Consider the following 19,770-nt stretch of genomic DNA (forward strand, 5'->3'; position numbering starts at 1 on the left):
TGAAATGTTAAACGCAATTAATAACATAACGCAAGTAAAAGCTGTAATGTGCAATAATATATATATATATATATATATATATATATATATATATATATATATATATATATATATATATATATATATATATATATATATATATATATATATAAGCATCTGGCTGCTAAGATATATTATATAAACTGTGGCAATGGAAATATTAGGCTACATACGTTTTGCATAATTTTAGCCTAACAATTGCTTATGGCTGGCTGCTAAGTAGAGAAACTTGCCGGTTTTATAATTGGTTCATTTGGATCTTCATTAACTAAATGTAAATCAGTTAAGCTCAGTTTTCATAAACCTCCACCCGAGAGCCATCCAGTCACAGGCCGCACTGGCTGTGAGCGCGCGCACACACACGCGCGCGCGCTTCATTGGACAAATAGAATCTGAGCGCAACAGTAGCCGCCGTGTCTGGAGATCTGAGAGATCAACCGCCGCGTATGACAGCATCGCAGCGACCATTTGAGGCGATATATACACACTCGACGGGTTATTTCTCTAGTAAGCTATTCATCAAGGGCTCATAGTGTGTGTAAAGCTGATGGTTCGGTCACAAGCAAGGAATGAAGAAGCGTCAGACGCATCTACTCACCGACTGGGAATCGCGTTTCGAAGACTAACCTGAGCTTCGGCCGAATATCTCCAAGACTGCCACTTCGCTGGCTCTGTACACCCGTGAGACACTATTTTGCCTCTAATTCCCTTTATAGACACGCGTTTTTATTACGCTGTACTGACAGACACGTTTATCAGTGTTTCAGTCTAGTGCGCTTGAAGATGTGCATGTAAAACCTGAGTGAACTTAACAGGTAAACAGTTTTACTTCATTCTTCTATCGATTGTTGTTTACTTTTGATATTATTATGTAGCTATAGTATCCTCGCGGATTCGTAAAGGACGTTTTGATGATTTGATCAAATGTTGTCTTGAACTAATAATGGTAGATGAGGCTTATGGAGTTATCACGGGCTGGATGGCGTTTCACATCCGCGCGCTGTCATCCCCACACCGGGTAAAGTGAACGACACACCGGGAAGAAAGGCTTCAAAACCTGTTAACGTGGAACTGCACTGAAACTTAAAGGATAAAGGATGTCTAAAACACTGAAGAGGAAGAAACACTGGTCCACTAAAGTGCAGGAGTGCGCCGTGTCGTGGGGAAGCGTTGGGGAGTTCGGTGATGTTGTGGAGATCCTTGGAGGCGCCGAGCTCGGGGAGTTCCCGTTCCTCGGTCAGATGAACTTGGACGTGCTGGTGTGTCACGTCGGGAGACTACCGTACTACGGGGATGTGTTATTGGAAGTGAACGGGACACCTGTCAGTGGGCTGACGAACCGAGACACGCACGCGGTGATGCGCCACTTTCGGGAGCCGATTCGAATTAAGACTGTCAAACCAGGTAAACTGAGAGAACTTGTTTTTGCTGTTGTTGTTGAAAGTCAATGTTGCCAAACAACAACTGTTGCCAGGGGAGTTGTGGCTCGCAGCGCAACCTCGTCGTCAATTTTTACATTTAAAGGGACACTTCATCCAAAAAAGAAATGTTTATAATTTGTACACACCATCATTTGCAGACGCACACGGGTTTCTTTCTTTTGTGGAACACGAAAGGTGATTACTTAGTTTGTTTATTGGTTTATTTTTATGCATGCAGAATGTTCACGCTTTTCTCGATTCAATCCATACAATTAAGTGGATGGGGACTGGGGCTATAGCGATAACCGTGCAGTGACATGCGCAGTGGCGTGAACCGAGCTTTTGAAAATTTGGGCAACACTTTACAATAAAGTTCCATTTGTTAACACTTGTTAACATACAATTAATTTGGTCACACTTTAGTTTAAGGTCAAATTCTCACTATTAACTAACCAATACCTTTGCCTCAATAAATTCCTAATTACTGCTTATTAATAGTTAGTAGGTAATTAATTTTAGGTATTGGGTAGGATTAAGGTATGTAGAATATTGTCATGCAGAATAAGGCATTAATATGTGCTTTATAAGTACTAATAAACAACCAATATCCTAGTAAGCATGCTAATAAGCAACTAGTTAATAGTGAGAATTGGACCCTAAAGTGTTTTCATTAATTTTATATTGAACAATCACTAATCCATTATTAAAAGCAAAAGTTGTACTCGTTAATATGATTTAATTAACCTGAGCTAATATGAAATAACAATGAACCGTTGTATTTTTAATAACTTAAACAAACATACATTAACTAACGTTAACTACTAGAACCTTATCATAAACTTTTACAGAAAATTCTGCATTTATTAACTCATACTCATGTCAATTAAAATCTGAATGACTCTATCTCTTCTTCTGTGGAACTCAACATAAGATCTTTTGAAAAATGCCTAGTTTTTTTTTTTTTTTTTTTTGTCCATATAGAATGAAAGGGTTCTTTGGACCCCAGTGTTCTCTCAAATATCCACAGAAGAAAGTTAGTCATACAGGTTTGGAATGGCATGATGGCAAATTAATTTGATAATTTTCCTGTTTGGATGAATGCGGAGATACCATTTAAAAAATTAATCTTATATGTCATTCTATGTCATTCTATGCCCCTGTCCACCACCAAAGCAGTGTGAACATTCTGTAAAACATATTTTTAAAATTTTTTCATGGAAGAAAGAAATCATGTCTGTCTGGCACCTCAAGGTTGAACTGTTCCTTTAAGACTGACTTTGTAATTTCTACATCATGGAACACTCAGCCGATGGACAAGTACTTTGCCAAACAGCATCCAGAAGAGTCTTTGTTCTTTCCCCCATAGTGGTTGCACCACATGCCCTGGCTCTGACATGTGCTACACTTAAAGTTTCGGAGGCACAGCGTTTGCCTTAGGGTCGGTGGGTTGTAAACACTCCACACACATCTTATAAATGCATGAGTGTCATTTCACTGTTGGAGTGTGTATTGATCAAAGCAAGGGGATCACCTTTATAGGACAGGCCTGTGTGTACCTTACTGGTATATGAGGGCATGATGAAAAAAGGGAGGACAACGTTGTTACCATGGACACAGAATATCTGAGCATTATTGATGGGTCGAATGAGTGTATTCTTAGCAGCAGGAGGGGAAAGGCACAATATGTCAGAGTTGTTATGGAGATAGGAGGATGTTATTAGCATGTAGATGTGAGAGTTGTTGCCATGGAGAGAAGGAGAGGGTACAGAAGGATAGCATTAACTGGATGGTTGATTGTTGAATAAATGAGAAGTATCTGGGATTCTGAGAGCATCCACATCAGTGGCAGCTGAGGCCCCGTGGCCCTTAGGACATAAACAAGTTTATCCCGTCTTCCGTGGTTTACGGTGAGTGCATTTTTTAGGGGTGTGATAATTGTAAGGAATTGATTGATTCTTGTTCCCTACTTCACTCTGATAAGAAACTGATGAGTTTGAGACTAATTCTTTTTAACCAATTCATTAGCTCATTAGAGTTGCTGACTGATTCAAAGTGATAACTATTGAGTTCAAGAATTATTTGGTAGTTTTAGGACTGATTCATTTCAAACCAGTAACTCATTCGTTTGAAACTGATTTGTGAGTTTTGGACCAATTCATTAGCTCATTAGAGTTATTAGTTTCACACTGTTAAGATAAGTGAATGAGTTGTTGGAAGATTTAAGCCAATAACTCATGTGTTTGAGGCTGATTTGTGAGTATTTTTTACAAATTCATTATCTTATGAGTGAGTGAATTGTTAGATTAGTCTAAATTAAGTTAATTCTGTCATGACAACTCTCGGGAGATTGGTATGGTAATTGAGATTGGCATGGGAATGGATATGGCAATGTTAATGTATTTGGTCTTGGTGGAATAGATCTGCTACGCTGCTGCAGAGCAAGTACCGAGACTTGCTACTGCCAGTACCTTCACAGACATTGCTGTGAGCATGTAACATACATGAATTAACCCCGTAGCAGATCTATGTATGCGGAGCTGGGGAAAGGGGTTCTGAAAGTGCACTGCAGATTGTAACAGCAAACAATGGCAAGTATTTGAATGTTTGAGCAGCAAGCTCATTGGCCGCTGATGCAACAGCAACCAATCAGCTGTGATTATGACATGATTGCTACCAATAAGTTGCACCATTCAGAGTTTCATGTCAGAACTATGTAGGAATTCACGAGTTTGAGACAGAATTGTGAGTATTTCCGCTCATGATTCTTGCTCATAACAGCCATTTTTTCCCCAAAAAGCAGTAAGTTCGAGCAAATGATTTTTTTAGATTGATTCAAACCAATTACTTATGAGACTAAATTACTTGTTTCTATCATTCAGTTCATTAGCACATAGATGTCTTTTGTTTGTAAATGAGGCCATCCTGCTGAACAATGCATTATTATTTTATATGTGTAGGCCTAAGTGGTTCTTAGTTCCCGACCCTGTTTAAATGGGTTTGTGTGTGTTCAAGTGTGTTTTTGCTTAATGCAGTTGTTTAGTACTGCTTTTGTCTAGCTCTTGATTCCAGCTGCACAAAGAGAATCTAATTTGAAATGCTCATGAAAAAAAAAAGTACCTAAAAAAGAACCGTACTGTATCCTCTGTTGTGGTGTGTGAGCACAGAAGTATGTAGGCCGCTTTTGTGTGTTTATGTGCATGTCGGTCTTCCATGTCCAGGCCTCATATGGGATTCAAAGCATGTGAATAATAGATGGAGTGAGTGAAATGCCTATACACACCGAGGATCAGCTGATAGCAGGAAATGATGCCGCAGTCTTTGCCACGGGCACAAAAACAGCAGTTCTCCCTCCACCAGCTGCTTCATCTCCACCTCGGACTACCTTTGCTTTCCTGTAGTCTAGCAAGGGTATTTTTTGTGTGTAATTGGAGAATTGCTATGGTTATTTCTTTTGTCGGATTGGGATGTAGTATTTCTCAGTCCACATCTGAACAAAGTTGCAGTCGTTTTTTTATGCAGCAGGTCCAGCAGATCAGTTGTGTGCATTAAAATGCATCTATGACTTCATCCCTCAAGCTTTCGCTGATGGCTAAAGCAAGATAAGCTTCATTGCCTGCATGTATTGATTACCACAGTGCACAGGCATTTTTTTCTGAGAAAAAATTGCATTTACAGTAAAGCACTTAATGGAAGTCTAGACATTCTGGATAAATGGTTAAATGGCAAGTCTTATATTCATTCTTCAAAACAGAAATGGGTTTTATTTGCACTGTAAAGTTGTATAAATTGTCCTTTTAGTTCTAGGTGGATTAGCTTCTGGCTAAACTGACACAATTTCTTTATGTAAACAGTGCATTTCTGCAAGATATATTAAAGATGACATGAGTAAAAATGCGGGATTTTAAAATGCATAGATTTTTTTTTTTAGATTTAGTCTTTTAAGTCTCATGTTAAAACTTCACGTGGCTATACTTTCTAAACTGTGTATATTTTAACATTTATCCCGCAATGTCTTGCATCATATCCATTGTTTTACTGCTTTTTTGCAAACTGACAAATGAGTTGAAAGGGTTTTCTGTGGTAATTAACAACCGGTTGCAGATTAGCATTAACATTAGCCTTAGATAAGGCGATCTGACCTTAAACTTGATGTGCTTTACGTCACTTCAGAGGAAAATGATTTACTTGAAAAACTGAAAATTGTTGTTTATTTCACTCAAATCAGAAATGGTTACTGCTGTGTTCAAATCATGCTGGAATGATTGTATTTACGAGTTAAGTGCACATGAACGCCACCATCAATTTGTAACATTTTTAATCAGAAGTTGTGATGCATTTGTATCCATTTGTTTTGTGTACTGTTAATTAAGAGTAGCAATAAAGCTTGCCAGAAAATACTACTTATTTAGCTGATTTATGAGAAGACTGATGTGTTTGACTAGACTACATTTCCAATCATTCTTTGTGGCAGCTTGAGAATGATAAATGCACAGATAAAGCATTGATTGCAGACCTAATGTGTTTCTTTTGCTCTTCATTATGTTGCATGAGCACTGTAATAATTCCTTTTGTCTTTGTCGGGAAGCGAAAGAGAGAGAAAAATGAAATTGTCCCCAGCAGGTCCATTTTATTAGACTAAAATCACTTAAATAAACACATCATATTGTATTGTATAATCTGTATTTCTGAACCGTAAATAGAAAATTCCCAGGAGAACTTGAACGCAGCATGTCATCGACAATGCTCAAACCTCACGCCTCTACTTTAGGTGGGCTGCACGCCATCGTTGTTGTTTTTCAGTGCTTGCATCGAAGTGGGAATTCACAGCAATTCTGATACATAGTGCTTCTGAATTGTGTTATAGTTTCATCTCTCTAGGAGTGAAGTATTGTAATTGCAGCAACAGTTTTCGCTCTTTGAAATGGAAATCACCCAGAGCCTGCAATTCCACTGTTCATATAATGAGAAACTGCATTGCTTTGTCCAAACAGCGAACCTTTGATTAGAACATATGAAAGGTTAATTCAACCTTTCATCTGGGCCAAATTAAGTCATTCCTTGCATGGAATATAACCTCCTAAGGGCCTTACAGGCATATAAAGACATGTTAAATTGATGGAGGCCTTGCAGCTCTGACTCAGAATAAGAGCAATAACACCGATTGACTGTTTTAAATGGATAGCACACCAGGGCGTAGTGTTATTTTGACTTTAATGAGCTTATTGAAGCTTTAGGTTTTATTAAATATTCCCCAGCACGCTAATTTATTTTGATAAACGATCCAGTTGCATATCAAAATTGTGAATCAGCACTTACTTAAAAGGTGTTAGCCATCATGTATCCTTTGCGCTGTCTGCAGCCACACTATATTTCATGCTAATGAACAATGTATAGGCACCATTCCAGCTTATTTACTTACAGGGTATTGTGTCTATGTAAACATCGCTGCGTGGAGATAAACCACTGTGTAATAGAGGGACGCTGTGTGTCCCCCTTGTACTGAATGTCTCTGCAACCTCTAATTATCATTGCAGCCTCAGTGTGTGATGGAAGGGAAGGACCTTGTGGTATTGTTTTCAAGCAATGGGGAAAAAGTCTGCACATGTCACGAATGCACTAATTAGCTTAATTTAACTACCGGCAGACTTCTGCAATCAACAGTCTTGGTGTAACTAGGAGCATCGAGAGTTCGTCAACGTGGAGCATGCGTTCCTGCGGCAAAGCAAAAACCGAACAATTAGGACTCAAGAATTCAGCACACATACCGCAATGCACATCCACTCTTCTTTATTAGCGTTTCTCTCCTCTCTTCCTTTTCAACCGCTTCTCTTCGTTCCCCATCCATTCACCCTCTCCACTCGTAACTTCCTGTTTCTGTCCTTTGAAGATGCTAATCCCATCTTGTTGGCAGGTGCACGTCAACCAAATGAACTGTCAAGTACAGTAGCCCGTCAAAGGCCTGATTGAAAACCGAATTCATTCATCGCTGATGAAGTCGTCCTTGCGTGGAAATTCACCCGAGCTGCAGTCAGAACTTGTGAAATATTCCTGATAATACAAACTGAAAACGGATTTGACTTGTCTACAATGAAGCTCCTAGTGGTGCCTGCTGATTATATTTACATATTTAGTGAGCTGTCGCAGATGCAGAAAACCAATAGATTGTGTGCAGTAAGTTTATTAATATACCTGGATATGCTTGTTGTTAATTTACTTAGATTGCTGTGGCTGTTCTGTACACTTTACGTAAAGATATTATTATTATGAATTATTATTATAAAATGTTACTGTAAATAATATTCACTTTCATGCAGTTTACAATGCATTTCAGCAATCGAGCTTAAGCTTTGGTTTGTACTGCAATTTTACAGTATCTGTACTGAGCAACACTAATGTGCAGACTGTGGATTGCAGTAAACACTCAACATATCTGCTTTTTGGGTGTATCAGATTATCAATACATAATATATAGAGTAAAATGTCAAAATCTGTCTCTGTTCTGTGTTGCATCCTTTTAGGGTATTAAGATTCTGGTGCATGTGAGCAGATCTGCGCGACTGCACACTAACCTCTTGCTCATAAAACAGCATCACCAGCTGTGTTTATGGTGCAAAGGATTATACTGTATCACCTCCAAATGGCACATGTGGTGGCCTTTTTGTCCTGTCGTTAATTACCAGCATTAGCCTGGATAAAACTGATGGATTGTGCCCAATATACAAGGGATGAATCTGGGCAAATGTTTCATGTGTGTGTTCTTCGGATGCCATATGTGCTGACGGCGTCACTGGATTTCATATTTGGCAACGTCAAGACAGCAGATTTGTAGGAGGAGCTTATGTCTCATGGAAGAGAGTGATTTATGGTGGGTGTGGTTTCAAGTATGTAGGGGTGTTATTTATGTAGATGTTTATTAAGGGGGTGTGGCCATATAACAAAAGCCAGATATGCTGTAGAACAAGATCAATGAATGTGGGTGGAGACGTTGAGTGTATCAAGGGGTGTTCTCCACAAACCAATAGACTATTTTTTTCTCGCTCTCTCTTTGTTTTCTGGAACCCGTAAGTCAATAATAACCAGGAAAATGTAGAGTATAAAGGTAAAATGAGAGACTTTGGCAAATGCTATTGCCGTTCATTTATTTCTTGTGTTGAACACACGGGGAGAATATCTAAGCTGCTTTTTTCCCATACATTGAATGTGCTCACCATTCACATTCATTGTATAAAGAGCAGCTTGGACATTCAGTTAACTGAATTTAGTTCTCCTCAATTTTACTTTAGTGTGTATGTGTATGTATATATATATATGAAAAAAAATATATAAGCTAATTCTATATATATATATATATATATATATTATATTATATTTTTTTTGTTTTCATTAAACTCATTTTAGTTTACATTTTTGTGATTTGTTATATGCTTTTGTCATTTTTATTAGTTCTAATTTTTTAATCAAGATTTTATGTTTAAGTTTTTCATCTAAAAATTATATTTAATTTTATTTATTATTGAAATTAAAGGGTTATTTCACCCAAAAAGGGAAAAACATTTCATCATTTACTCACCCTAATGTTGTTCCAAACCCTTAAGATTTTCGTTCATCTTCGGAACACAAATAAAGATATTTTAAATGAAATCTGAGAGATTTCTGACACTCCTCATGTTTACCATTGTTGGGCCACACGCCACATAATCATGAGAAAGAAAAGAAAAGAAAGGAAGACATGCAAAAAAAAAGCTTGCTAGGAAAATGCATTTAAGAAATGTGACACGCACCCTTGAGAAGGCAAATGGAGTGACTGAGAGGTAAAAGGAAGCTCTAATGAGGGAAGTGAGGCATGATTGAGTAATCGATAGGGGAAGAGTGGACTAAGTGTTTAGTTTATTTGTTTTGCTCTAATCCCTAAACAAAAGGCTGGACATGGCATCTGCTATAGACATGCACCACATACAGAAAGCATTTATATGGTATTTCTGTTGTTTACCCATAAACATATCATAAAAAAAATTGGGCTGCCCGTTAATGTGTTAATTTTAGACAGCTTTAAAGAGGCTATATGCAACTTTTTTCCAAAAATAAAAGTAACAATAGCCTTTTTTTTTACCATTTATTACTCAAACATCTCCTGATGAGCATACTGACACCTTGTCAGCTCACAGTGGGTGCACCTATAAGCCTGTATCCTATTTTTCCTATTTTCTGTCGGGTCGGATTTTTCGCGCGCTGTCTGCGGATGTGACGTCAAGCGCGTTCATGTTAAACGTTTCAGATCACTCTGCCACCACCGCTAGTCAGCAAACAAACTTAGTTTCTCAAACAATATATGTATTTGACTGTTCTTACCTCTGTAAACATAATGTTGACTTCTTTGCAGCGGATGACTTGTGAAGTGTGCACGTACGAGAGCGAGCAGAAAGGAAGAGCAGTTCCGTTTTTTGGCCACAGGTGTCAGTCGCGAGTTTAAATTTCAAAAGCTGATTATAGCCTCTTTAACGTTTCATTAATTTAATGCAAACAGCTAACAGTATACTGTTGCTAGCAAAACGTATTTTAGTACTTATTATTTTGTTTATTTTCCTTCAAAGGGAATCTGAAAAAATGGGGAAAGAAAATATACAGAGGTAAATTCGATTTTTTTAAATGATCGCATACACAAATGACTGAATTATTGTAATCTGTTGGTAGCCTTTGGACATCTCCACAAATACCAAAAACTGATTAAGATCAAACCCTAGAATCAGTTTGTTGCTTGTTGTGGTTAACACAGGAACAGGCACAATGCCAGCTCGGTCCTGTTGGCGTGACATTTCTTTCCCACAGAGCCCTGCTGCATGCACACTACAAGAGCTGAACAACAGTTGGCTGTCTGAACAGTTGGTCATGCTGGCAAGGGCAAGTCTGTGCTGACGTCTATGTATGTAAATAATAATGACATAGTGGAGGATGATACCTTCTCTGTCTACCCACAATGTATTGTAAAATGAACGCATACTCGGATAGCATTCGGGAGAGTCGGTGTCAAACCACACATGCTAAGATTAATCACAGCAGCAAAATTAATGTGCTTATGAGTGTGATTTGATATTAAAGTGTGGCACCAATTAAAATTGCAAAAATAATTGTTTCTCAAACAGCCCTCTCTGTGTCTGCTATTTTTCAGGAAAAAAAAAAAGTGTTCCTGCTGTAAACTTGCCTGATTAGTTGACAAACAAATTGAGCAATGTGCCACAGATCCAGGCTAGCACAACTGTTTTTTTGTCAGTTGTTTGTGATATTATTACCCTTCTTCATTATTGCGATTAGATGTCATAATAAATATGTATTTTCATAGTGTTGGCGAAATGTTATAACATGGATATTTTGAGGTTATCCCTAATCCCTAATGTTTCATTTTGGTAAAAAAAATCTACAACTAAAATAAAACGTTAAATTGTCAGTTCGTTCTTTATTTTTTTGGATTCATAATTAGTAAACAGTATCTTGAGCATAAGTTTATTTTCTACACCATTTTACACTATGATGTAACCAAAATGCAATGTTGGGAAAATGTTTTTTGCTTGTTGGGTATAAACCTATGAATATCTTAGTACTCAATGGTATCTCTGCACTCTACACAGTGATAATAGAAAGTATTTTAACATTAAAATTATGCCAGTGGCCTTACTGTGGGGCAAGGAGACACATTGTCGGGTATGAAGAGTTTTATGACCCCCTGACATCCGCTTTTTCTCTGTGTCGCTGTCAAACACACTCTTTTCACTCTTTCTCTAGCACACACATACACGTACGCAGTCTATGGGGATTACGGAGTATTATGTAACCCCCCCAGACGTCCTCATGGGGACATTGCTTTCTGCTTGCTTGCAGTAATCCAGTGCGCCTGTGTCCCTAAACATGACAGAGACTGATAACAGGGCTGACGTGGAAGGCTAGCAGGTCATAAATATTAAGAGCTGGACATACATGGGTCAAAAATGGCATGCCAGTGTAGGATGGATAGACTAAGTGGTAGGATAAGTGCGACACAGAGTGATGGGACCCTCAGGGATACCATGTAATGTAATTTTCTATTTTCAACAAAGGTAAATAAATAATTATAGCTACAGATTGATCTATAACCAAGGACTTGACTTCTTAACATTTATGCTGTGAACAGATGGCATCATATATCTCTGTACTCTTCTTTAATCTGCTTAAGAGCCTTTTCACAGACCGTGATGACGCGTTTTAAAGGTCATCAGCATCATAAATCTTGCAACGTTTTTTATATTTTCATTTTTGTTAAATATGTATATATATTTATAACACTATATTTAGTATTACATTACCTTTGCATCAAAAAAACAACAAAAAAACAACAACTAGTTAACACTGTTGTGAGGGTGTTTCTAATACGGTGGCTATCAGAGTGACGGTAAAGTTCACAGCTTTCTCTCTTCTGACTGCCGTTATCAATCTCTCTATTTTTTTCCTCTTTTTGAAAGTATTTTTTTTTTGCTGTTTGAGCAAATGGGAACAAAAAAATATATTTAATGTATTCTCTCATTCACCGTGATGGAATTTTACCCAACTATGACGACTTCCGCTTCTGAGAAACCCGAAACTGTGAAAAGGGTCTATACCTGGATTATTTATTTATTTATTTATTTATCTATTTATTTATCTATTTATTTGTTAATTCGTTCATTCATTCATTCATTCATTTTTTATCAACTTTTAATTAATTAGTACTATTTTTTTATACTTACTACTTACCCTAAGAATTTAATTTTAATAATAATGATATGGTGTTTGCTGTTGTTTGCTTTTAGTTTTCTAAGCAATTGGGCATATAATTTTTACCTGATGGGTGATAAAATGTGCAAAAGAGTCATACAGTTACATGAAAGTGTACTTGAGGCATATTGACTTGGAAGTGGGCTTTAAGCATTTGAGCATTTAAGGTTTGTTTTGAATTGGTAAATGGATGTATAAAGATTTCACTATTAGAAAGTAAGAAAAATACTGTTTAAGTTGATTAGTATATGCAGCTTAGCCAGAAATATTTTTTTCTTTTCCACTGAAAAATTGATGTTGTTGGATGTTGCATCATGTGCTGTCGAGTATCTGGACTTGTTCTCTGAGGCTAACAGGGTTTGTGTAGGAGTTTGTGTGTGTGTGTGTGTGTGTGTGTGTGTGTGTGTGTGTGTGTTTCAGAGACCCTGTTTCCTCGTAGACACGGCTGACTGCACCAGAGGTCTACACCATCGGTGCACATTCAATCAAAACGTCCTTAATGTCGTCCCAAACAATTATGGAGCTCAGCAGAAATTGCCCTCATGTGTGATTAATGATGCATCACATTGTTGTTTTATATGGATCTTAATATTTAATTTAGTTTGTGGATGACAGGGTTATGCCATCCATAAACCATTAATGGATGTTCCTTAGATGCTCAAGCACTTTTTTTGGCTTCTAATGTTATGAACCTGCAAATAATATGCAGTTTTTGAAACTAATGTTATTATTCCTTTAGGTGACGCTAGTTGCATCGTGTTTCATGATTTTTGAGTATCCCACCATGAGCATTCCATTTAAAAGGAGCATGTGAAGTTAATAATAGTCCACATTTTTGTAATGTTTCATTCCATTGTGCTGTTTTTGAACGCAAGACCACATCTAATGTAAACTCCCCCAAAGAAATGTGCTATAGATCGGAGTAAGATGAATCTGAAACCAGACTAATTATAAAAGGTTCTTCAAGTTTAATTAGTTTCCTCTTTGTAAGGACCAAAATTGATTTGTGGAATTAAGACAGGACAGGAAAGTTTTACACTCCGAGTTTCAGAGTCGCTGTTTGTTTCACACACTCCTCAAGTATGTCTGCTGTCCGTAATTCACTTAAAACCGGTCTGACCGGAATGAGGCATGAGCAATGACACAAGCATTTGTTGCTAATCACATACTTCATTTTTTTAAACAATCTTTTCCATAGAAACCTCACTGAATACTGAATACCAGACTGAATAAACCTTCACTTCCCTCTGCTGGAGGTGTGTTTTAAACTTTCACCAGATTTAAACTTTAGGTGTAGTACACCCGAATATTGAAATATTCGATACTGAAATAGCCATGACAGCTGCGGTTGTAGACAACATTTTTTTGTATAGAAGTAGAACATTTGTATTATTTGCTAACCATAGTTAACCAAAATGTCGTAGTGCTGCTGCTGCTGTTGTTGTTGCTGCTGGTCCCAGTACAGTAAAACTGTGATAGCTTGGTATTTGCCACTTCTGCTGTCAAATAAGCAGTCAGTATTGATATTCTGGTCTCTGGCCTCCTCCAATGTAAGTCTGTGGGATTTTCTTAGTTTTATCATCTACAAGGTGAATATCATATAAGAAAAATTGCTTAAAACAAAAGAACATGATTTGGGGTATCAGTCATTGTCTGAAGCACAAACGACTCGTGATGAGTTACTAACATTCAGTACTAACGTTCAGGGTAAGTGGTTTTTAGTGGGTTCTAATCCCTAACTTTAAGTATTTCCATTATATACACTACCAGATTTTTTGCAAACGGTGATGATGCAAATGTGAACTTTAATAAGATTTCGACTCTGAATGTTGCCCATCAACGATGGAGCCATTTGTAGCTAAAATTGTATTGAGTATTTGGCAATTAACACTTGTTAATGATGGTTTAAGATCCTCATAAAGGGAATTGCATCATTAAAGCTGCAGTCCGTAACTTTTTTGGGTTAAACATTATCCAAAATAAATTTTTGAGCAAATACATAACCAGCCAGTGTTCAAAACTATCTGCTTGCCTTAGCTCGATTCAAAACGGTAAGCTTGTCATAATGTTTTTAATTCCAGTGGTACTGGTGGATTTCAGCGGGAAATTCGAGCATGTCTTTGCATCATTACATCACATCTGTACATATAAAGAAGGTGTCTTGGCTAGTAGGCTATGTTGCGTGTGAGGATGTTGGAGGTGGAGATTTATAGCTGATCACAGCACTTGATATAAACATCAATTTGATGGTGGATCCAGAAAGGTTCAAACGGCAATCACCAGTGACAACTGGAGACTCACCCGTTGTAAAAGGCAAAAGACTTCGGACTTCGGAGTGGCTACAGAAAAAAAAGAGACTGCAAAATCTGAAGGGCATTAAATGTAGTCACGCAATGCTGATGTTGTTAACATTAACAATTTGAGAACAAAGTATAATTTGCACGGTTTGACGTGATATGATAAGCGATCGTTAAGATTTAATCAGCGTGATTTACTGCAATGCTTTTTTCCCCTTAGTTGGTCAGAACAAAAGTGGATGTTACTTGTTCAGATTACATTTTTCGGTGAAAATTCTTATGTTGGTCATACTTACAAAAAGTGGAATCTGTGATTGCGAATGCCAGTATCCACACCGGCGCGGCGACTGACAGCCGCACATTCTCCTCAAAACATTAGATTCATCCGCGCTGTGCCGTGCCGAGGCACAACCTACGTTAAATTGATAATTCCGCGAATTACTGCAATTGCAGATTTCAAACAGAGATGGCGACAAAGAGGAAAAACTACGGACTGCAGCTTTAAACATAACCTTTAAATTAAAACACACAAATCTGTTTTTGTCAGCATATGTTTAAAAATGGGTGGCACGTTGAAGAGATCTCTACTGCCTTTATATATGTAAATGCCAGTTCTTATCTGCATATGTACACATATTGACCTAAGAGAAGCATTTGGACATCACACTTTGAAAATGTATAAATGTCATGGCATTAGATAATGTTTTAAACCCAGGGGGATTTATATAAAAATATATATTGCACAAGCATACAATTATAGATAATAAATATGGTTCACAAAGTAGACGGATGCTACTTGGTTTGAAATTTTGTCTCTAATGCCATGACGATGCCATTAAGCATCCAAATGCTTTTTGGACCCACTGCATTGTATTGTATGTCCACATGAATTATATCCATGTCCTCCTCCTCCTCTTAAACCTGCTGTTTGATGGACCAGTATGCCAACATAATGTATACTAAACCAAGACAAACTGCTTGAATGTCTCTTAAAATGTTGTGGTGGCAATCTAACTGATGGAAATGATGGAGTTTCTCTTGGTGGCTTGATGTAATTAGATTAGACCTGAGCACCAGGTGATGTGAGACCAGAGTCCCAATGTTCAGATCTCATTGTGATTGATTCACATATCCGATTGTTGTTTCAGGTTTCTTCGTATGTCATTAGAGCCGGCCTCTTCATTTGACTCTCCACAGTTATTACGGGGCTGCAACAAAATTTAGCCATACTTTGACTCAAAGCAGCTTTTAAAGATCACATTTGATCTAAACAGGCCCCCGGCAGCTTACTTCATTCTTGGGGTGGGAGAATATAGCGTTTTCCTGCACCTTTCAACTCTCTAAACCAGAAAGAGAGCAGAAGAGAGAATGATAGACCCTGAGGCCGGTGGCTTTCAGACGGAGGTCTGGCTTGTCCTTGCTATTCCCTCGTTTCCCCGCTCTATCTCTCCGTTGCCCTCTTTCCTCTGTTTTTCTCGCCAAACTGTTTCTATTATTGGGCAGCATTCACATTGAGCCATCAGACGCTGCCATCTGATTTAAAGTGGCAGACCACAGAGGCAGCCGAGCTTTCTGCTCCAGGAGCTCTCTCTCTCACTCTCTCTCTCTCTGCATTTCTTTCAAAGTGATTCGAAACGTCACTGCTTTTATTTTAGATATACAGGATTTCTAAACCCCTCTCATGTATGCATGTGTGTTATCATATGAAAAGCTCAGCACATCCTTCTCAGAGTCAAGTGGTCTCCACATTGTGGGTGTTGCTATGGGTTACGTCCCCTTTGGGTGAGTCAGAGGCCAGTGGTGCTGAAAAGATGTGAGTCTCTTTTCATGATACTCATAATGAGAGAGTGTGTGTGTGTGTGTGTGTGTGTGTGTGTGTGTGTGTGTGTGTGTGTGTGTGTGTGTGTGTGTGTGTGTGTGTGTGGAGTGATACCAAATTGTTTGTGCAAGTATATATGGCTGGATATTAATAGGAACCGTGATGATGTGATGCAAAATAAATGTTGCATTTCATATCAGCATTCATGTCGGTATATGTGGTATAGTATTTACTTATACACTTAAATACTAATAAAACAGAATAATCTGCACTACCCAGAGTTCCCTAGTGTGTCTTTGTGAATATGCATATAAATAGCTTTAAATGCACCAGTTTCTTGTGTGGCTCTTGCACAAACATATATTCTCTCTGTGTTCGGAAAAGCACACTACCATACCACTCATACTATTTAAGACTATATTTAGTATGTATACAGATAACCACGATTCTGATTCCAGAATATTCTGTATTTTCTTCAATTAAAATAAAGTTTTTGAGGGGTCTTTTTTTTTTCAAAGTTAGATTTTATTAATATTAAAATATATTTTTAAACAATTTTAAGTTATACTGTGGTCCCCATGCAAGTTGAGAACCACTGCAATAGGTCACACTGTGAAAACCATGGTATCCTATAATGCAGTGTGTTTGACTTGACCTTGCATTTTAACATGTCCTTTGATTTGACTGCTAAGACATTTTAATACAAAAATGGAATGAAATGCAAAATTAATGTATTTATGTCACTTGCTGAATTTAACATGCAGCTTAATGAGGTAATGTCACCACAGAGTAGCACACTCTTGAATTAAAACTTTCCATAATGCATGTTTCACATACTTTTTTTAAAGCTGTTTGCAGGATGCAAAATTCTAGCATTTCATTCCAAACATGACCTCATAATATATGTATAGATATATATGTAAGATATGTATATAGGTTGACTATGAATGCACACTGAGACATTTCTTAGAGTAAGAGAATTACTTGTTATATTACAAGGCCAACTGACTTTGCATACCTCTGTGCACGAATGTATGTGACCTGCTAAGGAAAACTGGCTTGGCCTGTTTCTGGATGTGTGTGTTTTGTGGGTGTTTTCAGTTACATAAACCCAGAGACAATGAGATGGCAGAACAAATTCTGTAGAAAATGTAAAACATTTGAGTTTTGGCTTTGTTGTGGTACAACTGTGTAAACCGACAGAACACTATTGTCTGTCAACAAGAAAATAATCACGTTTGTACACTAGTTTTTTTAGCAGGTATTTTTAGGTGTTTCTTCCACTATAACACAGCTCGTATTAAGAGGCACGCATTTCGATTTCAGCAGTAGGTAGGGCAAAAAAAGTACTGTTTAGAAAGTTCTTCTCTTAGGCTACCTCCTATTAATGTTGGAATAGCAGTCAGGCATAAACCCATGTTTGAAGTGTTTCAGTCTTCCACACTGACATTTGCCAAAGCTCTACTGTAGATTTCACCTCACTTATGATCGCATCTCTTTGAGTGCAGATTTGACTCTTTTGAGCACGCTCTTCTTTTTTCTGCTCCACATTGCTCTCATTCTTTCCCATGCTAAAGGCAAAGTTCAGCATGATGTGTATTAAACGCGTACACACACACACACACACACACACACACACACCGTGTTCCCGAAATAGAAATAGCCATGACAATTGCGGTTGTTGACAATATTTTTTTTGTATAGAAGTAGAACATTTTTATTATTTGCTAACCATAGTAAATAGTAACCAAAATGTCGTAGTGCTGCTGCGGCTGTTGTTGCTGTTGCTGCTCCCAGTACAGTAAAACTGTGATAGCTTTGGTATTTGCCACTTCTGCTGTCAAATAAGCAGTCAGTATTGATATTCTGGCCTCTAAATATGACTCAGGCTCCTCCTTCAATGCAAGTCTGTGGGATTTTCTTAGTTTTATCATCTACAAGGTGAATATCATATAAGAAAAATTGCTTGAAACAAAAGCACATGATTTGGGGTATCAGTCATTGTCTGAAGCACAAACTGTCTCTCTCTCTCTCTCTCTCTCTCTCTCTCTCTCTCTCTCTCTCTCTATATATATATATATATATATATATGTGTGTGTGTGTGTGTCATTACGGTAGAAATGATACATTAAGCATGGCATTTTGATGGAAACTATGGTAAATTTGTGCAAGAATGTTTACTTGCTTTTCAAGCAATATATTGAAGCTCACTTGCATGGAAATAGAAAACAAACTGCTTGAATATCTAGTTTCTCAATTGTCCACCCTGCGGAGTTCCTTAGAATCGTATCGATTTGTTTGTGCATATCGACAGTAAAGCACTGTTTCAATCCAACATGTGCTCCTGGGAGCCCGGATAGAAACCAGCTGCTATAAAACGGAAAAGGATGCAAATGTCTCACTGTGACTTGAGGTATCGTGGCCTGCTGGTGAGACAGCTATTTGTTGCAAATGACTCATCCATGATGGTCAGTGAAGTGGATGCAACACATTAACAAGCCGGAAAAATTCTTAAGCTGCCTGCGGTGGTCCCATTTTCTTGTGTTTTGCCCGTATTAGCGGACCAATCAACGTCAGCACTTTATGTTAGCGCCACAGTTTCCGTCGGCTTGGCATCTGGCGGCTGACAAGCGTTACGTATAGTGTTGATGTTGCTTTCTTTCCCACATACAAATGATGGAATAGGAGCAAAGCAGCATAAGATGTTTGACGTCTGAACTGGAATAGTTGTTTACTGCTGAAGTTTGATGGCTGTGGGCGTTGCGGGAAGCAGTTTCTAGCCTGGAGCATAGTAATCAAACTGATTCGTTTACTCATTCTGAACACATTTAGTCGTGTGATTAACAGTGTTTAAGCATGGTTTTATGTAGCAATTGAATGGTAATTAATTAATTAGCCATGCCATTGAACAAAAGTCAGTTATTCAGGCTCATTTATAGGCTTATTTAATTTGGTTTAAATAGCTAGGTTTTAATGTTGTGATAGAACATTTAGGGGAATGAGATTGTGTTTTACGATTTGATCAATACTAAAATTTGGTCTCTGGTACGATATCTGCATCTGGGACCTCAGTACCAATTAGGGATGTGACGGTCAGGGAAATTTTCCCACCGGTTACTCGGCCTGTGATAACACCAGTAAAAACTTTTTATGATGTGCTTGTGCGTGTTTATTCATTTATTTATATATTTGAATTACTTTATATTCAATTACATTGCCATTTAAAAGTTTGGGGTGGGTAATATTTTTAATGTCTTTGAAAAAAGTCTCTTATGCTCACCAAGGCTGAGGTGGTATATCTGAATAAAAATGGTAATAATAATAATAAAAAAAACAATACTGTGAAATATTATTTCCATTTCAAATAACTGTTTTCTATTTGAATATATTTCAAAATGTATTCAATTCCAGT

At 37.7% G+C, this 19,770-nt stretch overlaps 1 protein-coding gene across 1 annotated transcript in view; it reads left to right on the forward strand.

Moving 5' to 3' along the window:
- Positions 1 to 1,136: 1,136 nt before the first annotated feature.
- Positions 1,137 to 19,770, forward strand: part of magi3b (membrane associated guanylate kinase, WW and PDZ domain containing 3b) — a gene marked incomplete at its 5' end in the record, with an annotated part of 117,858 nt that continues 99,224 nt past the window's right edge. Inside the window, one exon of the mRNA XM_081380059.1 lies at positions 1,137 to 1,443. Coding sequence (XP_081236185.1) covers positions 1,137 to 1,443 — 307 coding nt within the window. The remainder of the gene's footprint in view (positions 1,444 to 19,770) is intronic.

This window comes from Scardinius erythrophthalmus, assembly GCF_964197995.2.
Source record: "Scardinius erythrophthalmus genome assembly, chromosome: 12".
Taxonomy (NCBI): Eukaryota; Metazoa; Chordata; class Actinopteri; order Cypriniformes; family Leuciscidae; genus Scardinius; species Scardinius erythrophthalmus.